This window comes from Podarcis gaigeae (assembly GCF_964106915.1).
Source record: "Podarcis gaigeae genome assembly, chromosome: 3".
In the NCBI taxonomy this organism is placed as follows: Eukaryota; Metazoa; Chordata; class Lepidosauria; order Squamata; family Lacertidae; genus Podarcis; species Podarcis gaigeae.
In genome coordinates, this window is record NC_139680.1 from 17044218 (window position 1) to 17070450 (window position 26233).

A 26233-nucleotide genomic window follows, 5' to 3' on the forward strand; every position below is an offset into this window, starting at 1 on the left:
GAACTGCTGCCAGAAGCTGTAGGCAGCCGTTGAGCTAGATGGACCAAATGGTGAGATTTGTTACAAGGCAGCAATCTATGTCCCTATCCAAGGTTTTAAGGATAGTTGTGATGGCGAAATGGAAGAATTCTATGCATGTCATCCTGAGGTCTTTGGAGGAAGAGTGGAATATTTAGTGATAAATAAATAAATCAGAGTACCAGGAAGCTGGTTCTACAACACTGTGGTATATAATATCCCATAGTTTTATCTGTGCTGTTTTATTCATGGCTCTCTCTCTCTCTCTCTCTCTTTTTATGTAGCACAAAATATGAACAAATGACCAGAAACCTTTGTTTTCTTCCCTCTCACAGGTCATGGCAGGTTTTTTCACTGCCTCTGTGGAAACTACTATCTCACAACATGAAAGGCAATATGCCCCATTATTACTAACGAAGACCCTTGCAAATAACATGGCTCCGATAAATTATTCCAAAGCTGTATGGAGGTTTGAGCAGGAGGGTGGCATCTGTCCTCTGAAGGGGCAAAGATGCTAGTTTCTTAAGCTGCTAATGATATAGACCTACAAAGGTCTGTGACTTTAGTCTTTCTTAAGAGTTCTTGAGTTTGCTTTGCTTTTTCCTCCCCAGCTTCCTGTGGTTTCATTACACACTCAAACCAATTAATCTGAAATAGGCTTGCTGAATATAGGATATTCTTTGCACTTTGGGAAATCCATCTGTCATTTTCCTGGACAGGATGGATGAATATTAACATAATTATTAATATTGATTGCATAATTGCAATGCTTCTCAGATAGGCTGCATAGTAATGGGGGAATTAGTTGCTATGCAAAGAAAACAGGACAAACAACCACTGACTCCACAAACAGATGACACATATACTCATATAATTTGCGAACACTAAAGACAGATGCTTTGCCATAGATGGAAGAGGCTGGTGCCTTGCATTATGAGCCTGCAAACGGGCTTGGCGGACTGCTTGAAATTTGAGGAACAGCAAATCTCTGGCCTCTAGAACAATGTATAATGTTAGACTTTTCTCAAGTTTGCCAATGCCTCCACTGCCACAAAGCCAGAATCTGTGCAGCTTTGTTTCTGATGAGCATCAACATGGCATTACTAAAGAGAGGGCTGAAATTTAAATCAGTTTTGCATGAGTCACTCACAGAAGAGTAAAAGTGGGTGGGCACCGTTCCAAGGAAAGCCCAAACTGTCATCAAGAAGCTCTCATGCATTGCGTTCTTTTCTCTCAGAGCTCTCAGAGGAAGAGATTTAAATTGCTTAAGCACTTAATAGCACTGGTAAGCATGGGAGAAGGTGAGTTCTGAAAAGCCGGGGACAGGGATGTTGAAATAATCCAATTTTGTGCCTATGAAAAGTGAATAAAGCCATCCTTTGAAGCAAGGATGACTTCTTCTTGGCCCAGCTACCCTTCCCCCTTCTCTGAATGTCCTACTGAGTTGATTTCACAAGAGATTGACATGGTGTTGAAGGAGGAACCAGAGCATGTCTTGCTGATGCTTTCCTCCATCTTCGGCCATACCTCACCCCCACCCTTCTTGTATCATCAGTCACAAGCTCATTCCTCACCCACCCCATCCCCACCTTCATCATAGCACTGTGATCAATTCCCACCTGGAAACCTATGTCCCCAATGTGGAAGGACGTGTGGATCCAGAATTGGCCTCCACAGTCACTTACGAACTCACTGTTAAGACCCTGTTCATGGAAGACAATCTTACTCAGCTACAAGTGATCACTGAAGAAGAAGAAGAAGAAGAAGAAGAAGAAGAAGAAGAAGAGGAAGATTGCCACAGTTCACCACAGAGGGGAATGGGCAGAGCCAGCCCACCCATGAGACAAGGTGAGAAGACTGCCTAAGGTGGCAGCATCCAGAGGGGCAGCAAATCTGGCCTCCAAGGAATGCATCACCCTCTGTTGCTGCCACCACCACCACCACATGATCCTTTGGAGACCAGATCTGCTGCCTCCTCAGCAGGTCCCCATCGATGGAACCTCTGTAGCTTCATCTCAGCAAATAAAAGTCGTTGCTGGTCTCTTCTCATCCTTAGAGAAGAAAAGGTGGGGGCTGTCTTCTGGAGTATCTTGGGGTCTGCACCTGCCTGGTGTAATTCAGTGGACCCCTCCCCCCACACCATGATGGCCTGTGATTCCCCCTTCAAGCATCAAATAAGGTCGATTCCACCCCCTTGTTCCCAATGTATATCTTTATTCCTTGCTTGTTCCCGCTGTATACCTACACTTCCCTCTTGTTCCTGGTGTAAATATTCAGTCACCCTTTCTTACCTAGTGGGATGGGAGAGACACCATTTTGTGGTTTGCCTCAGTGACCAAAATGTCTTAGGCTGGTCCTGGGAATGGGTGTACAGTGGTACCTTGGTTTACAACCACAATCCGTTCTGGAGGTCCGTTTGTAAACCAAAACAGGTTGTAACCCAAGGCACGCTTTCGCCAATGGGGCTTCCAAATTTTTTTTTGTTCATAAACCCCTCCCCCCAAAAAGGTTGTAATCCAAAAAAAGGTTGCAAACCGGGACACACACTTCTGGGTTTGATGTGTTTGTAAACCAAAGTGTATGCAAACCAAGACGTATGCTAACCAAGGTACCGCTGTAATTTCTTTTCCTCAGCCCAGTTCCCGTATTCTAGTCATTGTACCATTAGCAAGGAAAAAGTCAACGTGTGACTTGAAATACCCAGCTCCAAAGAAATGATAAAAAAAGAAAGTTTCACTGAATCACAACAGAAAAATTAAGCTCTGGGGCATGTATGGGGAACCTGTAGCCGTCCGGGTTTTGCTGTACTACATTGTACAAGTACAGTAAGGGGAGCCATTTTAGAGGTTTATAAACTTGGATTACAGCATGCCAGAGCTGGAAAAGGTTTATAAAAAGGCAGACAAAATTATCAAGGGGCTGGAGCAACTACCCTATGAGAAAAGGTCACAAAATTTGGGATGTGTTACTTTAGAAAAAAGTTGAGGAAGGCTACATCTACACTAGGCATTTAAAGCACTATGATGCCACTTTAGCAGTCAAAAAGCATTTTGAAAACCAGAGCAACATGGTTCATATAGGGTTGATTCAGGGCCAGACATGTGATGATGTGATTGCATTCTTTCAAACAAGACATTTGATAGCCATGAACTCTTTTCAAGTGGTAAACAAAAATGACCATGAAGTATTGGAATAAATCAGCCAGTGCTTTGCTTCATTCCACAGTTTTTGTTTTCTCTCTGTTGCTTTTGTTTTGTTTCTGTATCAAGCGTTGTAGGTAAATTAAGCAGCTCACTCTTCCTTTAATCCACATTGCTTTCGCTTGGCTTTCTGCAGAGTGGATTAAAACCTCTACCCCATTTTAAAAATGGATTATGGAAAATCTGGCAGGGTTTTTTGTTTTGTTTTTGCTTTGTACTTTGCAGCTGTTTTTTCCCCAGATTTTAAAATGTTTGTTGGGAAATAGTACAAAATGTACTCTATAAAACCTAAATAAGTCCATTTCTATCAAAAAGTAAGCAGATATGTTGAGAAAGCCTCTCCTGCCTTAGTAGGCATCATTATTCAGAGAGGTAGGAATTCAGCAAAACAATTATGGGATGACTGGGTAGATTCCTCAGTGCATTTGATTCTGTTTGGGTGATTTGAGAATGCTGAGGGACTTTATCGGGAAAATATAAGATGCACAAACCAGCAAAAAATTTCATGACTGATTGTCATGGTATTGGAATTAGGCCTCACTCGGATGCATATTTATTTCTGAGTAACAACCATTGTAATCAGTGGGACTTACTTCTGCATGGGGTGAGCAAATCTGTCAGTTTTCTTTACTCTCAGTTTTTCATTTTTCCAATCTTAAGTTCATTACCCCATCAGTTTGTGAATTATTTTTTTTAAGTCCCAATGAAAATCCATCCACGCAAAGTTCTGCAATCTCGCCAAATATAATCTATACTATTTTCATGAATATATGCATTTTAATGCAAACTTTGCTCCTTTACATGCATTTTTGGACACATTACTTGGCTGGAGAATGGCACTGCAAAATTTGGAGAAGTGTGAATTTCAAGATTGGTTGTGTTTTGGTCCACATATTATTTTAGAAAGTGCAAATTGGGTAGATTTGCCTTTAAATGTGAACTGAATCAAATTTCTCCCACATCCCTAGTCTTGGGTAAGCAAATGGAATTGTTTCAATTCCAATTTCCAATTTTCAGCAGGACATGCAACCCAATCTTCTTCTTTTTTTAACGCAGAAAAAAACCAAACCAACGTGTTCAGTGTGGCTTCTCCCCAGGCAAATAAGTGGAGGTGGTGAATGTGGCCTTTAACCATGGCTAATTTTTTGCTGGATCATGTTCATGCTTCTTTTTATTAAACTACAATCCATACAAGCTTTTAACTGCCACTATATTGCCCCTGGATTTGCTTGACTTAAAAATAATACTATCACTTGCCTTTGTTGTTCTCTGGGTTGTTGTAAAATTCTGCTATTCGAAGAGAAGCTGCATAGCAGCCTTTTCAATACCACTTCGCAGGAACACTGAGTGCATAGCAGTCTCTGGTTTTTCTATCCTGGAACTGATTTTGCTCCTCGCCACATTCTTACAAGCCCCTAGGCTTCTCTCTCCAAGCGACAGTTCAATCTACATGTCCCCTACTCCTTTCCTTCTGGGAGATTGTCCTAAAAACAACTGTTCCCAAGGCCATGCATTGCCTCAAGATGGCTCCAGGTTCTAGTCAACATCTGGATATTATGTGTTCCTAATACATGGTCAGAGAGGACTCCTGAAACGCCTTCCCATTCCTGGACTTCCAAGACTATCTTGTCAGCCATTGGCCATGCTGGTAGGGATGATGGAAGCTGTAGTCCAGTAATATCTTGATGGCAACCTCTTTGGCTATTCTTGCTATAAGATCTATCTTGCCATTTCTTTTACGGCTGGAGATGGTGCTGAGCCAGAGAAACAAAGAAATGTTCAATAGTAACTAGCTCTTGCTTCTTTGCCTCCTCCAATAGGTTTGGATAATGCCCTTGGGCTTTGTAGGCTAGTAACTTGCACGTGAGGAAAATTTCAAGTCAGTCTTTCCCTTGAGAACCCAGTTATGCTGCAAACATTGGTGCTTTAGAGATAATGTTTAATTAATCCTATTGAAGGTGAATTTGGAGTATTGTTCATGCAAAATATCTGTAGGGGTTTTGAGGAAGCCAATTTTTTTAAAATAGCTGATGTTTTCCCCAGTGGTTTCCACTCCCATCTTTTGCAACGATCCAATCTGCTCTAAATGTCTGCTAAAGCTAAAGCTCAGTTTTGCTTGAAATGTATTACTCAAATCCCAACTTGGACATAGGGACCCAATGGATTGGATTGATGTTTGGTGTGCTGCACTGGCATATATTCTTAACTTCCTCATTTAACCTCTGTATAATCCCATCTGAATTCAAAATTGTCTTTTCCTTGCGTGCATATTGTGAACAACAACAACAATGACTTGAAGTAACCTGTGTGTTTGAATACATTGATTTCCTCATAGCCAGTATGTTCCTGATTATGTAACTCACTTGCAACAGAGTCCTGTCTGTCTACTCCAAAGCGATCTCAGAAGGAAGATATATTTCTCAATTCCTCTTGAGTGTTACATTTTCATTAACAGGACAACAAAGGTTATATAACTTTAAACAGTTATTCTCTGTTATAAAACTTCTTTTGCACTCACCTAAGAGACGTAAACCAAAATAAATCAATTTGTAAGGACACCATTTCCTTATAGCTGGTGTTCCTTATAGCCTTATAGGAAATGCCTTATAGCCTTATCTGAAATGGTGTTCCTTATAGCCTTATAGGAACACCATTTCAGATAAAACCACAGTGGACTTTGCCACCAAACTCTGCCAATTTGTCCTTACCCACAACAACTTCAAATTCGGTGATGACCTGTTCCTTCAGATCAGCGGCACAGCATGGCCCCACAGTATGCCAACATCTTCATGGCAGATTTAGAACAACATTTCCTAAACTCCTACCCACTCAAACCTCTCTTGTACCTGCGATACATTGACGATATTTTTATCATCTGGACACATGGTCAACAGACCCTGGACACCTTCCACCAGAAATTCAATGATTTTCACCCCACAATCAACCTAACAATGAATCAATCTATGCAAGAAATACATTTTTTGGACACTACTATAAAAATACAGGATGGGCACATAGACACCACCTTATACCGTAAACCAACTGACCGACAAACATATCTACATGCCTCTAGCTACCATCCCAAACATACCAAACAGTCCATTGTATATAGCCAGGCACTACGTTACAGCCGCATCTGTTCCAATTCTACAGACAGAGACTCTCACCTAAGAGATCTACAGCAAACCTTTTTAGTACTAAAATACCCAGCAGATGAAGTTAGACAACAGATCAACAGAGCCAGACTGATACCCAGAGAGAACTTGCTGCAAGACAGACCCAAAAAAGAAAATAACAGAACACCTCTAGTCATCACATACAGCTCCCAAGTTAAAACAGTACAACGCATCATCAGAGATCTACAACCTCTCCTGGACAATGACAGTTCTCTTTCTCAAGCTCTGGGAGGAAGACCTTTCATTGCCTACAGACAGCCACCCAATCTTAAACAACTCCTAACCCACAATAATACTACAACAACCAGACCTAACACGGACACTGGCACCAGAGCCTGCAATAAACCCAGATGCCAACTTTGCTGCCACATACACCCGGACAACACCATTACTGGCCCCAACAACATCACACATACCATCTCGGGACTATTTAATTGCTCATCGTCTAACATTGTGTATGCCATCAAATGCCAACAGTGTCCTTTAGCTCTCTATATTGGACAAACAGGCCAGACCTTACGCCAAAGAATAAACGGACATAAATTGGACATCAGGAATCACAAGACAGAGAAACCAGTAGGAGAACACTTCAATCTCCCAGGACATTCTATACAAGATCTCAAAGTAGCTGTTTTACTACAAAGGAATTTCAGAAATAGACTGGAAAGAGAAGCTGCTGAATTGCAACTTATCACCAAACTTAAAACCATGGAGAGACCTGGTCTGAACAAAGACATTGGATTCTTATCTCATTATACATGACAAAGCCATTTTTCACCTTCTCACCCCTTGCTTTTTCCTGTAAGACCTATTGCAGTCGTTAAGAGTCGTCAACAGGCTCATCACAGCTATCTGCCAATCACCCATTCCCACCACCCTTCTGAGTAATACCCCTCCCCACCTTCTCACTATATAGAAGGGTCTGGAAACTTCTGTTTCAGTGTATCTGAAGAAGTGTGCATGCACACGAAAGCTCATACCAAGAACTAACTTAGTTGGTCTTTAAGGTGCTACTGGAAGGAATTTTTTTTGTTTTGATTATGATTTTAAATATTTTTAGGCTGGGGATATTTCAACAATAATCTACTTGCACCCATGAGTCTTAAGTTTGATTTTTGTACTACTGCATATCGTACCTTGTTGGATGCTTTGGAGAATTAAGGAAAGAAGAGAGTGTCTAATTAATTGAACCAGTTCCCACGGCTGGAAAATGGCCAAATAAATTCATTCAGTTGTTCACTTGGCTGAAGTATTAAAACAAATCAGTCAATGTCAGCAGTGATCTACTGAAGTGTCTTCTCTGTGGCAAGACAAGATATTTTTTAAAGTCCTGTGCTCCTACTCCTCATTGGGATCCATATCTATGTTGTTGGAAATGGCACACCATCCAGCAAACTCTCTCAGCTTCAGTTATACACATATAAAATGTGAATAACGGTAACTTGCCTAGAGTTATAGCGATGGGAGGGACCATCTTTCAGAAAAGCCAGTCTGATTGATGCTGCAGCTGCCATATCATCAGTTTATTAACTACTCCATGATGGGCTCTGCCACAAGAAGGAATCAACTGCACTCACAACGGTCCTCGCAGAGCAAATGAATTGAGATTGCTCAACCAAGTGAGTCAAGCCACAAATACAAGGGAAGAAATACTGCATCTTCTTTGACCTCTGATACCATCTCCTGCCCATGTTCACATTTTGAGATTTAGTAAGAGCATGATGAAACAATGTTAAACGTTTTGAAGGTGCTGTAGATATAGCAGTGTTCTCCCTCTAAATATCAGTTTGTTGGGTGTGAAGTAGGGAGAATGCTGTTGTACTAAAGTTCTACTCATGGGCATCTGGTCGACTGCTGTGAGAAGAGGTTGCTGGACTAGGTTGCCTCTTGGCCAGCCCAGAGATGGAAAGAAGACAAAGTCCTTACCAGAGAGGAATGGCAAACCAAGCTGTTGGATTACACCGAAATGGCAAAACTGACTGGAAAGCTCAGGAACCAAGAAGACAAAAACTTCAATAAAGTATGGGAAAAAAATATAATGTATTTAGGAGGAGACCACTGTAAGCAGATGAAAACATTAGCAGGATTCTAATAACACTTGTAACAAATATTATGGACAGTATGGAGAGATATAAAATATGGATTATGAAATAAAATGCAGTTGAAAATGTTGACAATAGGACCCATGGAGGGGAGGGTGGGAAGTCTGGAGATTCAGAGAAAACTCTAAATATGGATATGTATTTGGTACTGTTATAACTCTACACTTGTAGAATCAAATTTTTAAAAATAGTTTTATTATTATTTGAAAGATTGCCTCTTGGCTTGATCCAGCAGGTTCTTGTCATGTTCCTCCACATTATTCCTCTTGACTAACAGGAAGCCTCTGGCCTCCCACATGCACTCCATTCAAAATCTGAAAGCAGGGTATTGATTTATAAATGCTTTCCCTTGATCTGCCTATCAGTTTCACCCTTTGGCCAGATAACGGGATCTTCAAATTACATAGGCGACGAATCAATCGACGAGTGTTTTGAGCTGCAACACTTTCATCTGGCTGGTGATGTGGGAAAGCGCCCCACACCCCCGATCCACCAGCTGTCAGAGAGATCTCCTACCCCAGCCAAGATCAGCTGAGGATTCTGGAAACGTCCCTGTCCCTCCGAATCAAAGCTCAGCAACCCTGCAATGGAAGAACGGGCAAAGGCCATTTAGTCGGGGGAAGCCCTTTGGAGAGAGAGAGAGCTTCCCTTCTTGCAACGGGAAGGGAGGAGTCCCTCATCGCGCAGGAATGTAACGTTAGCCTGGGATCAGGTCAGAGAGGTTCTGGATGGGAAGGGGGCTGTTGTTTCAGCATCGCCTCCCTCAGAGGCAAAACAGTGACAGCACGGATGCTAATTGGAGGGCTTATCTATCTCCCTTTCCTTGGTCTTCTCCTTCCCCTGCTTAGGCTTTTCCTTCCTCGCGCGCAGGGCTATGGAGAAATGGAGGAATTCTCCAAGGTGCTGAATCAGGCAAGTCGCCGCCGCTAGGAAGGTTTGCCTGTCCTGGGTGCCAGCCCTCCAGCCAGCGCGTTCAGCTGGGAGGCAGAGGAGGGAGGAGCGCACACCCTCTTGCCTGGCCGCGATTGGCAGCCCCGCAGCCCCACCTCGCTCGGGTTGGTGCTTTCTTTTAGCCGCCTCGCTGTGTTAGAGATGAGGAGGAGCTGAAAAATGCAGATCTGGCATCGCGCGCACACATACATACACACACACACACACACCACACATCAGCATAATTTCACGAGCTGCCAGCCCATCGGATTTCCCCTCTTCTCCAGGCACAGACATGCTAAGCCACAGCACCGGTTGATCTGCTGCCTTCAGCTCGCCCCTTGATCAGCCTCCCCCACCCCAGTCGACATTATATTATTTATATCCTCTTCCTTTTGCTTACCGTTATTTTCAGTTCTCATACTCAGCCACCATTCCCTTGCACTCCCTGTCCGAAAGAGCCATGAAGGCAGACGCTGCTCCACACTGGAAGACAGCCGGCCTCTTTTTCATAGGGCTGCTTCGTTTTGCCTCTGCCTCCGAAAGACCCATCTACACGAATCATTTCTGGGTTGAGTTTCACAAAGCGGGAGAAGCAGAAGCCAAGCAACTTGCTGCAGAATATGGCTTTAATGGGGTCAGAAAGGTAAGGTCCTCTCTCTCGTGCTTATTTGTTTGTTTATTTATTTATTGCAAAATACACCCACCCTCTTAAAAAAACACAATTGTGCATGATGCTGATAGAATCACCTTGCAAAGTTGGAGAGATCTGTACATGCATTTTACAGGAGCAAAAGGGGTATTATTTTTTAGACAGAGTTCTTTGAAACTCTTATCGGTGGATGGCTGCTTTGAAACCAGATACTCTACCTAGATTTTCATTTTTCATTTTTTGCAGACTTTTGAATGATGGATGCACATTATGTTCTTGTAGCCACTAGCAGCCAAATACACGCACTTCTGTGATTGTGTTCTCCAAGTTAGAAGGGGAGGCGGAGGAAATCCTCATGGCTCATTTTTCTGCTTCTTCAGTTTCTTAGATGCAGCAGGTTCAGACAGTGATTGTTCAAAGACCCCACTGCCAGCTAAGCATGGCACTGTAGGGTTTAAGACCAGTGCCAATTGGTGCTTGCTTCACCTGGTGAGTTTGGTAACCTGTTATAATTGCTGGCAAAACACAGCCGCCCTCTGGTTTCACTCTCCTGCTGAAATGCCTGCAGGAGGCATTTTTTTCTGGGTAACCAGAATGCTAATCATAACTGAGGAACTCACTTGTGCATGCAAATCCGGAGAAGAAGCTGCCTTTAGCCGTTGGACCTGCTTTAAAAACATTTCTGTCAAGAACAGCTGGACACAAAGAGTTTGCACCTGGGATTAAAATTTAAATTTCATGCAATTGCAGTGTGAATGTGATAAAATGAAATGCTAGGCTGTGACAAACAAGCTGAAAGCTAAGGTTAGAAATGTGGTGTCTAAGAAGAGGAGCAAGGGACCTTAAGGCAAGAAAACCTTCTTGATGAATATATGCATGCTACTAATTTATGGCTTCAAAGAGCCTTTCAAACATCTCCTTTCTGCTTCTCCTGAAGTTGAAACCAAGCTCTCACTCTCTTTATGTAAACCAGGAGACTGCTGTGCGTTTGATTAATCTAGACTGCTAAACACCCAGCATTTGGTCTTATGAAACATTCCTGGTCAGAGCAGCTCCTGTGAAGTCCCTAGAAAAATAGAGCAATAAATATGTGCATAGAAGCAGGCAGTCCATTGCTGCTTTCCCCTCCACCACCCTGCTGGCAGTTATGCAAAAAAGACCTGATCTAACTTCCATTGTGGTTAATGGGTGTTCCCCTGTCCCCTGGGAATTGTATCAGGCTCTTGAAAGTGTGTGCATCGAGCAGGGGGAGGTTGAGAGGGAAATCACATCAAAGTAGCATAATAAGTCAGCCTAACTTGTGGCACGCAGACCAGAGGTGCCTCAGCTCAACAGAGGAATCATTAGGAGAAGGAAGGCAAAATGCATGGGGACCTCAACTTATTTCCATTGCCGTCCGATAGATAAGGTGGTATTTAGCATTGCCAAAGTTTCTCTTCTATTAAATAGTGATGTGGTTCAGTTGCTAGAGCTTTGGGGGAAGAGAGCCTCTGCATAAGCCCCTGTTTTTAAAAAGCCAAGTTTCTTTGGGTCAGACTCCATAGATATGCTTCTCTGCCAAATGCATATTTCGGATTCTTTCCAGATTGCCCTTCCCTTACTTTCATTTCACATCCTGTTTCAGGGATGCAGCTCCTTGCACAGCTAGTTTGTGAGACTCTTTTTCTTCATGGAAGTCCCCAGTAAACGAAATGGACACCAGATGCAGGAGATTTCTAAACTATTAGGCGAAATAAGCAGAGGCAAGCTAGATGTTGAGAATACTCTGGGAAGGGGTATAAAAAAAATAAAAAATAAAAAATATAATAGTTTATCCTCCAGATGTGTACCTGGATCCACAAAGTTATTCTGCCCATTGGAAGGGTGTAACTCCAAGTGAATGTCAGCTTTTCCCCGTTTGCCTTCGCACAAGGAGCTGGGAGTGCAAATTCATTTCCTTCCATTGTGAGCAGCAATATCTTATCAGAGCACCATTTCCTCTTTGCAGAACGAACGGTGGCCATGGAATTAGTTTCTTTTTCTTTAAGGGTTGAGCAGAAACTTTGTGCCCACTTCCCTGGGAATGAGCTCCACTGAAGCCAATGGGCTTATTTTTGATGTGGATGTGTATAGGGTTTTGCTGGTGACCTTCTTGAGTTAAAAGCAACCATCAACAGAGATATGTGTGGCATGCTCTGTAAAGCTTATTGCCCTTGGTCCCATCAAGCTTAGTGGCACTTTCTCCCCAGTCAGTGAGTTTAGAATTGAAGATTGCCCCCCCAAATATGAGACACAACTACAAAGCAATTGCTAGGAAGCAGCGCATCTCTTCCTTATGCATCCTTTCTTCCCATCCCCACACGCCCTGTTTGAAGGACAAAAAGGAAATCGCCATGCATTATTTAAAAGATGTGCATTTGCTTTCTACTGTAGGAGAATAAATTCAGCAGTAAGTCCTTGGTTTCTCCTCTCTGTGGGGAATAAGGAGCTTAGATGGTTTTGCAGGGTTGGCTTCACTGCCTATGGAAATTCCTACTCCTTTATCTTCTAGTTCTGATTGAGAAACATGTTTCTGCAAGGATCTCCCAGCAGGCTCAGTTGTTTCCCCCACAAGTATGGCTTGGAGATTTGAAAGCTTAAGTTGTCCACTGCCTTCACATTCTCAGAATTGCCAATGGTGGGCTGGGATGCACCCCAGAAGGGAAGGAGACCATCTAAAAGCCCTTTTCTCTGTGATTCATAAATGCTGTTTTGCCATTGTATGTTGAGCTGATTTTAATAGGATTAAACTGAGAAAAGATATACTGTATGTGAGATAAAAACAAACAAACCTTCCACTGGAAAAGGGAACTGTTTTGCCTACATTTAAGTATATATTTAACTTCAGCTGCAGTTGGGCAAGCTCAGTAATTTTCAGATTTTATTTCGTTTCTGTGAAATTTATGCTTAATAATAAAGCACCTTTTTAAGGTTAATGTGTGGGCTTATACTGTAAAGCTTTGGGCACTTTGTTTTACACAAATAAAGGACCAAGCTGTACATCCATTTATTTTTGACATCCTAAAGTCTATACTCTGGGACTTTACTACCGCATGAACATTCCCGAAGTTTATAAAACACTTCAGCTAGCATTTCCCCCCCATCCCACAGTAATATTGGCAGTTTTCTCTTGGGGATTGTTTCAGAGAAATGCTTCCTTAGAAGTGTGCCACTGTGTGCAAACTTTATCACCTGAGCATAAGTAGGCCCACAGTATACTTCATAATTAATGGTGTGTGGTCTCTCTGTCTGAATTTTGGACCAACTCATCTCAAGGACTTAAGGTGGATGGCAGGAATTATTCACAAACCTTGTCCATATTAAAAGAGGGAAAAATCATTTCCTGACTTATCAAGACACTATCTGGATTCTATATAATAAAGTATCTGTAAAATCCCAACTGCTGTATGTTTTGCTTTGAGAGGTACCCAGATAACTCCTGTCATAGTGCAGCTATATAAATGCTGTTTATATTTAAATCAATGCCAAGTACTCCTTCCCAAATAGCTCATCCTATAATTTCTGAACAATCTATCCAACTGTCCTCACCTTTTCCAAGGACATGAGCTTCCTTATAGTGTGTAGACCATGTTAAATATAGCTGTAGCTACCCAATGCACAACTTTTCACAGGGACAAACATTATAGAGGCACACGTACAAATGAGTGTATGTGTGGAGATGTTTCCTGGTGCAATATACTTGACTTTCTGATCACATTGCATCTCATTTGCTGATTTGTTGCCCGTTCATCCGGTTTGGAGAGATCCTTCTTGAGCAACTTCGGCTACCATTCTGTTTGTTCCTGTAACTCCAGATAATGTATGAATAAGGTTGCAATCCTAAGCACACAATGATACTTCTGAATAAACATGTAGGGGATTGCACCGTACGTTAAATCGCACATCTCCAATACAGATCCTTGGGGATCTCACTGCTTAATTTCCTCCATTTTGAAAGAGACTCCTTTGAACAGCTAGATAAGGAAGAAGGGCTTGGTGGAAGAAGGAGGACACCTTAAAAAAAAGCACCTCTCAATTATGCCTTTCCAGTGGAAACACAAAAAGTTGCTGTTGCTTCTCAAATATGAAGGGTGTCATTGGACATAGATGGTTTCACAGTCATCCAATGGCTTTAGGCAACCTAGCAAGCTTGATAACTTAAGATGCTTCTCAAAGGTAGCCAAAGGTAGCCTTCAGACATTGTGGATTACAGCCGCCATCATTCTTGACCACTGGCCATGTTATGATGGGGCTGTTGTAGTCCAAAATACCTGTAGGGCACCACACTGACTGCTCCTAGAATAGTGGTTTGCTGGGAGGTGGTCTTGTCAAGTCTTTCAACTCAGCATCAGTTCTAAAAGCAAGTTCTCATCCAAGGCCGAGCTGGACCATGAACAACAGCAGCTTTGGTGGGGAAGAGTCTATCGCTTTTGATCTGCTGCCATTTTAGCCTCTTTGTTTTCATGATTGCTATTTATGTTTTGTTGTTTTTATTCTCACAAGCTGCATTATGAGTCCATGGACAAAAAACCTGGGGTAAAAATAACAAATCATATCATATCAAAATATATCTTAAAGGTAAAGTACCCCTGACAGTTAAGTCCAGTCACAAATGACTCTGGGGTTGAGGCGCTCATCTTGCTTTACTGGCCGAGGGAGCCGACATTTGTCGGCAGACAGTTTTTCCGGGTCATGTGGCCAGCATGACTAAGCTGCTTCTGGCGAACCAGAGCAGCGCACGGAAATGCCATTTACCTTCCCGCTGGAGCGGTTCCTATTTATCTACTTGCACTTTGATGTGCTTTCAAACTGCTAGGCTGGGACCGAATAATGGGAGCTCACCCCGTCGTGGGGATTCGAACTGGTAACCTCCTGATTGGCAAGCCCAGAGGCTCAGTGGTTTACACCACAGCGGCACCCGTGTCCTAAATATATCTTACAGTGCATTAATTTTATTTTGCTTAAATGGAAGATTACATGCTCTCTTAATTTTGCCAGGGCCTTCATGAATGGTTGGGCTGCATACAACTAATTAGTTACTTTGTATATTGTATACCTAAGCCTTGAGAGTCATTGCAGCAGTTTCACAGGGAAGAACAGCACTTTCTAATGATGCACTTTCAGCCAAAGAAACAATTTCCCATCATTCCTCAGATGCGATACATGCTTCATGTTGGCAGCCTCCCACTTGGGTGATGGTTCTCAACACAACCATGTGAGTGGAGCTGGAAAGGATAAGGGCGGGTGCCTCTGCAGACAGTTAGCATGGACAAGTGGAACCTGCTGCAACAAAATGTTGCAGCGTAGAGTGATCTCGTTGCACTCATGTGCTGCTTGTCGGCTCCCAATAGGCATTAGCTTGGCCACTGTGAGAACAGAATGCTGGACTAGATAGGTCACTTGTCTGTTCCGGCAAGGTTCTTCTTTTTTTTGGTGTTCTAGTAAGCCAGTAGTCCATTCTTCTGTTCCATTTCTATCCCCTCCTGGTTTTCCATTCCCCCCTCTAACGTTCAGCTAGAATCCCATGGCCACTGAGTCTGCTTCATTCTGCCCTTGGGACATTTCAGAATTATTATTTTTTAAATCTCTGCGGGCCTTACTTTCTTCCCCCTAAGTCCCCAACCTACTTATGCAAACTTGGCTTTCATGCCAGCATGCTGATATCTCCCTCTTTATTCTCATTAGACCCATTTCAGCTATAGAGCTACCATAACTAAACACCTGAAGATGCCATTAATAGTTATACCAATCCTTCCTTTTTTCTTTTTCTTTTGGGATTGGGTGTGTGTGTGTGTGTGTGATTTTCAGATTTAAATTTTACAGTCACATAGCAGAGAATCTCCTGGACTTCCCTCCTCCCCTTTGTGGGTCCTATTGTCAATTATTTCCTCCGGCATCTTTTATGATAATCCAAATCTTTTACCTCTCCACTGTGTCCCAAAATTCACCATTAAGCTACAAGTATTGTTCCAATCCTATTAATGATTTTAACTGTTTACAATGGATTTTAAGATAGGTTGTAGATTTTCCCCATTCCTTATTAACATTTTGGTTTTCCTGATTTCTGATTCTTCCAATCATTTTAGCCATTTTGGCATAATCCATCGACTTGATCTGCCATTCTTCTCTGGTAGGGACTTTATCTTTAGGCCAATGACATCCGCATAGCCAGTTATGCCAATCCTTCCTAACCTGGAGTCCTTCAAACATTTTGGCTGACCACTCCCACCATCCATTGGCCATGCTGACCAAGGATGAAGGGACTTGTAGCCTAAAATATCTGCAGTACTCTCAAATTGGGTGGAGGTACTTCGGGCTAATGTGATGTTCACATGCAATGTCTCCATCTTCCAGAGCGAGAGAGAGAGAAAGAAAGAAAGAAAGAAAGAAAGAAAGAAAGAAAGAAAGGCTCTTTATATTTTTCTCTATACAGTGGTACCTCAGGTTACTTCAGGTTACAGACGCTTTAGGTTACAGACTCCACTAACCCAGAAATAGTGCTTCAGGTTAAGAACTTTGCTTCAGGATGAGAACAGAAATCATGTTTCAGTGGCGCGGCGGCAGCAGGAGGCCCCATTAGCTAAAGTGGTGCTTCAGGTTAAGAACAGTTTCAGGTTAAGAACGGACCTCCAGAACGAATTAAGTACTTAACCCGAGGTACCACTGTACACCTCTCCCAGATGGATGTGAATGCTAAGCTGGCTTTTCAAAGTAGAGCACTTGTGCCCCAACTTTCCTTCTGCTATCGCAATGTTCAACACAGTTATCACATTGCAAACACAAACAGATGCGGAAAGGGTCCAGTGGTTCCAGCAAGAGCCTCTCTATTCCCTTCGCCAATTATTAATGTCCATTCACATCCCTAGGGAGACAGACGTCACGTTTTGAGAACAATAGGCCGAGCACTAATGTAATTGGCAATGGTGTTTTTAATCTCTGTATCAGTTTCATTTGTCGTTATACTTTATGACCTTTATTCCTATTCAGCTTCGTGGATGTTGTCTTGGTGAATAGAAACAGCTGCCTTGGGGCTGGTCAGACTATTTGCTCTGTACTGTGTGCTCTAGCAGTAGCAGAGGCTCTCTCATTCCTCCTCCTCCTTCTAACTGGAGGTGTCAGGGACCAAGGCTGAGGCCTCCTAAAGGCAAAGGATGTCCCCTACTGCTCAGCTGTGCCCCCCCCACCTGAATTGTTAAGGAAATAGAGGGAGAAAGTTTGGTGCAAAGCTCCCTATCTTTAGCCACTCCAGAATATAAAGCTTTTGTTGTTGTTGTTTAGTCGTTTAGTCGTGACCCCATGGACCAGAGCACGCCAGGCACTCCTGTCTTCCACTGCCTCCCGCAGTTTGGTCAAACTCATGCTGGTAGCTTCAAGAACACTGTCCAACCATCTCGTCCTCTGTCGTCCCCTTCTCCTTCTGCCCTCCATCTTTCCCAACATCAGGGTCTTTTCCAGGGAATCTTCTCTTCTCATGAGGTGGCCAAAGTATTGGAGTCTCAGCTTCACGATCTGTCCTTCCAGTGATCACTCAGGGCTGATTTCCTTAAGAATGGATAGGTGAGCCTATCACTTCCTGTACATCAGGGGTGGGGTGGGGGACCTTTTGCAGCCCAGGGGCCACATTGCCTCAAAGTCAACTTTCAGAGAGCCGCATATCAGCGATGGGAGGGGCCCGATGCAAACGTGGACAGAGCCAGGGATGCAACTCTAACCTTTATACAACTCTAACTCTAAAAAATGGAAATGAAGGGCACCAGAGTGGTCCACAGACTTCTCCACCATGGGCAGATGTCTTCGGTTTCTATTTAGATTACAATTACTTGTTCTTAATTTGCAGCTATGCACATAAATTTGTTTTTTTTAATATAAATATTTATTGAGATTTTTTGAATACAATGCATAAATAATAAACAGAATTACTTATATCATGACATAATTTCATCACTTCTTTGAACTCCCTCACGTCTCCCGCTCCCACTTATATCGTTATAAAGTTTTTCAAGCAAATTATCATCTTGTTTACAACCTTATATCCGCTCATTTAAATAGTCTAGCAGTTCTCCAAAAAATTCATATTTTCGTTAATCTCACTTATCATCAAATTCCAATCTAATTCCGTGGTAGGCAGTTATTTATGATCAAGCATCCTTCTTAACATTCAACCAGATTACAATGTTTTTGTAAATAAATCTTGAATTTCTTCCAGTCTTCTTCAACCCTCTCTTCCCCCAGGTCTCGGATTCTGCCAGTCATCTTGGCCAATTCCATGTAGTCCATCAGCTGCATCTGCCACTCTTCCAGTGTGGGTAGATCTTGAGTTTTCCAGTTCTTAGCAATAAGTATCCTTGCTGCCGTTGTTGCATACATAAAAAATGTTTGGTCCTTCTTTAGCACCTTCTGGCCGACAATACCCAGAAGGAAGGCCTCTGGTTTCTTAGTGAAGGTATACTTAAATACCTTTTTCAACTCATTATATATCATTTCTCAGAAGGCCTTCACTTTAGGGCAAGTCCACCAGAGGTGAAAGAATGTTCCTTCATTTTCTTTACATTTCCAACATTTGTTATCAGACGAATGGTATATTTTGGCAAGTTTAACTGGGGTCATGTACCATCTATATATCATTTTCATTACATTTTCCTTCAGAGCATTACATGCAGTGAAGTTCAGCCCAGTGGTCCACAACCTTTCCCAGTCCTCAAACATAATGTTATGCCCAATGTCCTGTGCCCACTTTATCATAGCCGATTTAACCATTTCGTCTTGTGTGTTCCATTTCAACAGCAAGTTATACATTCTTGAGAGTACCTTAGTCTTAGGTTCTAACAGTTCTGTTTCCAACTTCGATTTCTCCACCTGGAACCCTAACTTTTTATCGTTTTTAAAGACTTCTTTAATCTGAGCATAATGTAACCAGTCTCGCACTTTATCCTTCATTTTCTCCAAACTCTGCAATTTCCAATTGTCACCATCTTTTTCTAATATTTCCCAATATTTTGGCCATTTGGCCTCCATATTGGGTCTTTTTCGGGCCTTAGCTTCCAGGGGTGAAAGCCACCTCGGAGTTTTATTTTCCACATAAATTTGAATAATCAAGTGTTGAAATTCTACCTGCCTGCAGACTGTCTCCCCAGAGTTGTTCATGCTCTAGTTATCTCTCGCTTGGACTACTGCAATGTGCTCTACGTGGGGCTACCTTTGAAGGTGACCCAGAAACTACAACTAATCCAGAATGCGGCAGCGAGACTGGTGACTGGGAGCGGCCACCGAGACCATAAAACACCGGTCCTGAAAGACCTACATTGGCTCCCAGTACGTTTCTGAGCACAATTCAAATTGTTGGTGCTGACCATAAAGGCTTAAACAGCCTCGGCTCAGTACACCTGTCTCCACCCCCATAGTTCAACCCTGACACTGAGGTCCAGCTTTGAGGGCCTTCTGTCAGCTCCCTCCTTGCGAGAAGTGAGGTTACAGGGAACCAGGCAGAGGGCCTTCTTGGTAGTGGCACCTGCCCTGTGGAATGCTGTTCCATCAGATGTCAAGGAAATGAACAACTATCCGACTTTTAGAAGACATCTGAAGGCAACCCTGTTTAGGGAAGTTTTAAATGTTTGATGTTTTATCATATTTTTTATAGTCTGTTGGGAGCCACCCAGGGTGGCTGGGGAAACCCAGCCAGATGGGCGGGGTATAAATAATAAATTATTATTATTTTATTATTATTTATGCAAATCCGTACCTTCATTCCCCCCTCCCTTTCCTCCCTCCCTTCTTTTGGTGATATGTGCGCAGTCAAACTATTGGTCCCTCTAGCTGAAGGCTGTCTGACTGGCACTGGTTTTCCAATTTTCAGACAGGAGTCCCTCTGAGCCCCACTTGGAGAGGCCCTTGCCCTTAGGCACAGCCACCCCTGTTGGTGACTACTATAAACACAATGGAACTGCTCTACACTGCTTCTCTTTCAGGCCCTTTCCTTTCATATGTACCACCGCAAATATTCCAAGCACATAGCTGGTCTGGGAAATGTGCTAGAACCAATGTGAGATGCGTAAGTCGCTTGCAAGCATCAGAACATATCCTTCTAACCTACATCCTCAGAGAAAAGAGACATGTTTCTAAAGCCCATTCTTTGGGCTTTTGTCAGTTGGTATACGGAACAAAAGAGGTATTTTTCACAAGACGTCTTTTGTTTGGGGGAATCAAAGGCTGTGATTCTCAGCATATCATTATGTGCAAATCAATTCCACCCAAAGCGATGCAATTTATTTCCAGCTGAGTGTGGTTAGACCTACCCAGGATGCGATTGTGTAGGACTGGGGTGGGGAATCTGTGCCCCTCCAGGTGTTTCTGGACTGCAGGTTGCATCAGACCAATGACCAATGGTCAGGGGTGATGGAACTTGCTGCCCGGTAACCTCTATAACAAAATGCTCCAACATGTAGGCTGGGGGGGCACATTCAGCCCTTGTGGCCATTTTTGGTGGCCCTCGACAACATTCAGGACTTCTTAAAGCAGCTTGAGTAGCCAGCTTTTTGTTGTTGCTGTGAGGCATACATGAAAACAAACAGGAAAGGCCACTTGTGTCTTCCTCGGACCCTGTGAGGTGAAACGGCCCAGCTCTCCCTCTTCTCTTCCTCTAACCTGACCCAGAGCTGCTCTGTGTATATATAAGCAACAACAGAATAATGAAAGCAATAATAATGTGTCAATGCAAAAGAGGTATTTTCCCCACAGTGATATTGGACAACTGGATACCTCCGATGGCGCTGTGGTCTAAACCACTGAGCCTGGGGCTTGCCGATCGGAAGGTTGTGGTTCGAATCCCCGTGACGGGGTGAGCTCCCGTTGCTCAGTCCCTGCTCCTGCCAACCTAGCAGTTCAAAAGCACCTCAAAGTGCAAGTAGATAAATAGGTACCGCTCCGGCGGGAAGGTAAACGGCATTTCCGTGCGCTGCTCTGGTTTGCCAGAAGCGGCTTAGTCATGCTGGCCAAATGATCTGGAAAAACTGTCTGCGGACAAATGTCGGCTCCCTCAGCCAATAAAGCAAGATGAGTGCCACAACCCAGAGTCGTTTGTGACTGGACCTTTACCTTTACCCCTTTACCAGGGGTCCTTTACCTTTACCTTTACGCACAAGTAAGGCTTGTCCTGCATTTTGACCTGAGCAGGGCTTCATCTCAGGTCAGTGCACACGGAGTTGCAATCCTGTTGTATGGATCTTAGCCTGGAAACCTGATTCAGTGTATACTTATTCAGGAGTAGGTCTCATTATGTTTAGGAGTGCTTACCCTTAAATATATTAATTGTTTATATTAAACAATATTTACACCATCCACACACACACAATGTTTGATGTTTTATTGTGTTTTTAGTATTCTGTTGGGAGCCGCCCAGAGTGGCTGGGAAAACCCAGTCCAATGGGTGGGATATAAGTATATTATTATTATTATTATTATTATTATTATTATTATTATTATTAAACCTGGGTCCTTCTGCTTGCAAGACAGATGCTCTGCCACTGAGCTATGGCCCTTCCCAACTGTAATGCTGTACCCAGCTTCCTGGGTGTAAGCCCCATTGTACTCAAAGGGGTTTACTTTTGAGAAGACAAATATGGGATTTCTCTGTGGGAGCCACCGGATCCCCATTAACCTGGAGGAAAGTGACCTGTTTCATTCCATCCACAACAAGCCATTAAACCCAGTCTTCTTTTGTTCAGTTCTTAAAACATGTATTTCACAACTACCAATGGTAGAAATTTATCAAGTTGCATTCTCTCTCTCTCTCACTCTCTCTCTCTCTCTCTCTCTCTCTCATTCGAACCCATTTTCACACTGGTACAGGCACCACTCAACTAATTTGGTTTTGGGGAAAAATATTTTGGCTTCTTAATGTCAAAAAGAAGAAAAAATAACACATTTGAGATAATTGGAGCTTACTCACAAACACAAAGCCAATAATATAAGAAGCAAATTATTTTGCATGATTCACTCCATTCTAATTAAAAAAGAGAGAGAAAAATATCACTCTTCAGGAGGGAGCGGGGGAAACCACTTGTGTACATCCTAACTGCAAAATAATGCTTTGCTAATTGCTAAAAGAATCTCAGTTGTTAAAACAGATTGCGATGTGTTAATATGCATATGCTTTCCTTCTACCCCTATAGAGCTGCCAATAACTGGCGTTTCTTTGTGTGTCTCCTTAGCTGTGACAAATAATAGTAATATAAATCTCTTTAATGTGGAGCTTTCTGAGTGCCAATCAAGCAGCTGTGCCCTCATGGGAAACCTTCTGAGTAGGCGGGGCCAGAGGCAAAAGGGGGCGGAGCAATGGATAGAACACTTATCTATGTACAAGAGGCATTTCAGCCATGCGAATATCTGAAGTTTCTATACATACACAGTCCACACTGCTTTTCATCTGGGCAAGCAAAAGACACTGCCTATGTTGTGCACTTGAGGGAGTAGAGCAGGCCTGGTGAAGGTGTGTGGCTTGTGTATGCCATAGCTGTCAACTGTCCCTTATTTGGTGGGAAAGTCCCTTATCCCAGTGCCGTGTCCCGCTACTGTCCCTTATTGATGATGTCCCTTAAATTTCCCAGGTTTCAAAGGAAGCAGCTCCTCTCCCTCCCTCCCTGCCGGCCAGGGAGGAGGGAGGCTCCAACAGTGTTGCTTGGCTGGGTTGCTCACCCAATAAGAAGTCTAAGAACGACTGGGGGGGTGGAGCTTGCATGCCTTGTGCCGATCAAATCGGCCGCATTACCTGGGGACTCGCCTTTGCTCAGCACTTCCCAGCAGAGAGGTGACGGTGGTTTTCCTTGCTGCATCCCCTTTGCTGGGTTGCTGCGCTGTGGGAACCACCGCTTGAGGCTTCGTTTGGCTGCTGGCTGGGCTTTCTGCCTTTGGCTCGGAGGGGCTCAGTAGTTGAACATACCTGTGTTCGGAAAATCCCTTATTTTGGCTGCTGATCCCTTATTTTCGAGGCTGCTGGTCCCTTATGGCCACAGGGAGGCATTTTTCCCATCCCAGGCCTGAGTTTCCCCACCCCTCTCCTGGATGCTATGGTAGAAGTACATAACCTTTGGCTTGCCAGATGCTGTTGAACATGAACCAGAACTCCCGCCATCCCTGGCCAGCATAGCCAAAGGTGGCAAGTGGAACTCAGATGAATACATAGCCGTGAGACGGAGCCCAACACAGGCAGAAGCTGCAGTTCCACTCCAGCCTTTTGTACGCTTCCCTCTGCCTTTGTCTCTCTCCCACTGCTGCTTCTCCAAGAGTCGTGGAAGCTGAGGGAGCTGGGTTGCTGCTCTGTACTCTCTCCTAGAGATGCGGGTGGTGCTGCGGTCTAAACCACTGAGCCTCTTGGGCATGCCGATCAGAAGGTTAGTGGTTCGAATCTGTGCAATGGGGTGAGCTCCCATTGCTCTGTCCTAGCTCCTGCAAACCTAGCAGCTTGAAAGCACGCCAGTGCAAGTAGATAAATAGCAACCGCTGCAGCAGGAAGGTAAACAGCATTTCCATGCACTCTGGTTTCCATCATGGTGTTCTTTTGAGCCAGAAGTAGTTTAGTCATGCTGGCCACATGACTCAGAAAGCTGTCTGTGGACAAACGCTGGTTCCCTTGGCCTGAAAAGCAAGATGAGTGCCACAACCCAATAGTAACCTTTGACTGGACTTAACCATCCAGGGGTCCTTTACCTTTTTCTTTCTTTTTTTTAACCTCACTCTATCCTCCTTGCCACAATCCCTGGGTTTTTTTAAACATTGGGGTGTGCTTGGGCACATATGCATGCCTATGATTCAGGATCAGGTGGAAAATTCTTCTAGTCCAGCTTTCTCTTTCCAGGAATATCCAGTCAGATGCTTCTGGGGAGCCCATTAACAGAGTGAAAGTGTCAAACCTCAGCCATTGTTTGCTACTCAAACTGGTATTCAGAAGTACCAAACCTCTGATCATGGAACTTCCATTTAGCCAGGAGGGCTAAGAGCTGTCAAAAGCCTTTATGAGCCAAGCCCCTGAGCCCTGCAGTTTCCTATTGATTAATGAACACACAGACATGAGTATTTAGCTTCATGGGCTAAAACAGGCCACAACTTTATTGGTTACAGATGTGAACGGTTTGGCTTAGGCATTGGGTGGAGTCAAGATATAGCTCATCTGCATGGAGTCGAACTAAGGGTAAACCACCAACAGGGGGAGCCCTACATCAAATAGGAGCAGGATCCACACCCCCAGATTCCTTTAACAGGATACCCTTATCGAGGAGGGGCAGGCAGCTAAGAGCTGTCAAAAGCCTTTACCTAACCCCACTTTCATAATAGTAATAATTTTATTATTTATACCCCACCCATCTGGCTGGGTTTCCCCAGCCACTCTGGGTGGCTTCCCACAGAATATTAAAACACGGTAAAACATCAAACATTCAAAACTTCCCTAAACAGGGCTGCCTTCAAGGCATGTAAAGTCACCAGCCATCAGCACGCTTTGCAGCAGTTAGTTCCAGAAGTTAGCTATTGGTTGTGTGAAGAAATGGTTTCATTTTGTGTGTCCTAAATCTGTGAATAGGCTTTTGTTATCTCTGCATAGACTTTGGCTACATTCAGATGTACTGATAGACTATGGTTTGGTAGTTACATGGACGTAAAGAGGTTAGAAATGAGTAAAGAATCTTTTCATTTCCTCTACCTATTTATCTCTTTCTTTAATATTACCGTTCCTCTGAAGTGAATATTCCAATTTTTGACATGATTGTTCCCAAATGAATTGCACAGCATCTCAGTAGACAAAGCACTATGCAAAAACTAGTACTTAGGAAACTCATTAAAATGATGTGTTTATTTTACTTGACTGATGTAATAAAGGTACAACGATTTATCAGCACACTAAAGATTAATTCTAATATAGCTAGCCAAGAAGCAGCTGCCATTCATTGATTGGCATTAACTACAAACAAAGGCCTTTATTTGGCAAAGGCATGAATGCTCAATGCAAGTATGAGCTCCATCCACGATGAACTCTGACCTCTCCACAAACGTGTGACCCTCCATTTCCTGTTGGGCTCTGGCTCCCTTCAGCCCTAGCCAATGACCACAGCTACAAATTCCCCATAATAGCTTGAAATGTGTCTCCAAAAATATTTGTTGCAGGAAGTGGAGGCTCCAAATGATTAGTCTGCTCACTCATACTTCGCTGCAGCTCTTTTGCTCTGAAATAGAGGCAAAATATTCTCAAATCTTCTTTAAAAAACCAAAGGCACTTTCTGCTGCTGCTGAATAAGGAACTGTGTTACAAGGAGAAGCACAATACATCCCTTGAAGCACTGTGCTTCACAGCAGAATGCTGGCTTATTTTTTTCTCTCAGCCTCTATTCATCTGGCTTTCCTTATGCAGATTAAAAAAACAAACCAAAAGTGTGCCGTTTTAACTGACAATATAAAACTTTTTGGCTTTGTGTTGTTGTGGAATTGCCTATTTCTTTTTGCCTGCTTTTTTTTTTTGGCTTTGCTTTACAGTGGAATTTCTGAAGCCAAATGCCTTGAAACTCATTTGGCTCCCAAACGATCGAAAACCAGAAGTGAGCATTCAGGTTTTTGAATGATTTTTGTAAGCCGCACATCCTGTGTGGCTTCCAAGGCTCCCAAGGCTTCTGATTGGCTGCAGGAGCTTCCTGCAGCCAATCAGAAGCCACGCCTTGGTTCTCAAACTGTTCTGGGAGTCGAACGGACTCCTGGAATGGATTAAATTTGAGAACCAAGCTAAGACTGTATTTCCTTCTTCTACATAGGCTACCTTCCCAGGTTGACAAGTCCCATCTGCCCCTCAGAAGATTTTACTACAGCAACCTTGCTTGTTTGGAGTCTTGAGACTATTTTCTCAAATATCGTCCCCCTCCGAAAAGTTATAGCATAGAAATATCATGGATAAAAGGTAAAGGGGCTCCTGACCGTTAGGTCCAGTCGTGGCCGACTCTGGGGTTGTGGCGCTCATCTCACTTTACTGGCCGAGGGAGCCAGCGTACAGCTTCCGGGTCATGTGGCCAGCATGACTAAGCCGCTTCTGGTGAACCAGAGCAGTGCATGGAAACGCCATTTGCCTTCCCGCTGGAGTGGTACCTATTTATCTACTTGCACTTT

At 43.3% G+C, this 26233-nt stretch overlaps 1 protein-coding gene across 1 annotated transcript in view; it reads left to right on the forward strand.

The window, feature by feature from the left end:
- Positions 1-9587: 9587 nt before the first annotated feature.
- Positions 9588-26233, forward strand: part of PCSK2 (proprotein convertase subtilisin/kexin type 2) — a 119738-nt gene continuing 103092 nt past the window's right edge. The window contains exon 1 of the mRNA XM_083730340.1: positions 9588-10072. Within this exon, the coding sequence (XP_083586466.1) occupies positions 9890-10072 (183 nt within the window). The 5' untranslated portion in view covers positions 9588-9889. The remainder of the gene's footprint in view (positions 10073-26233) is intronic.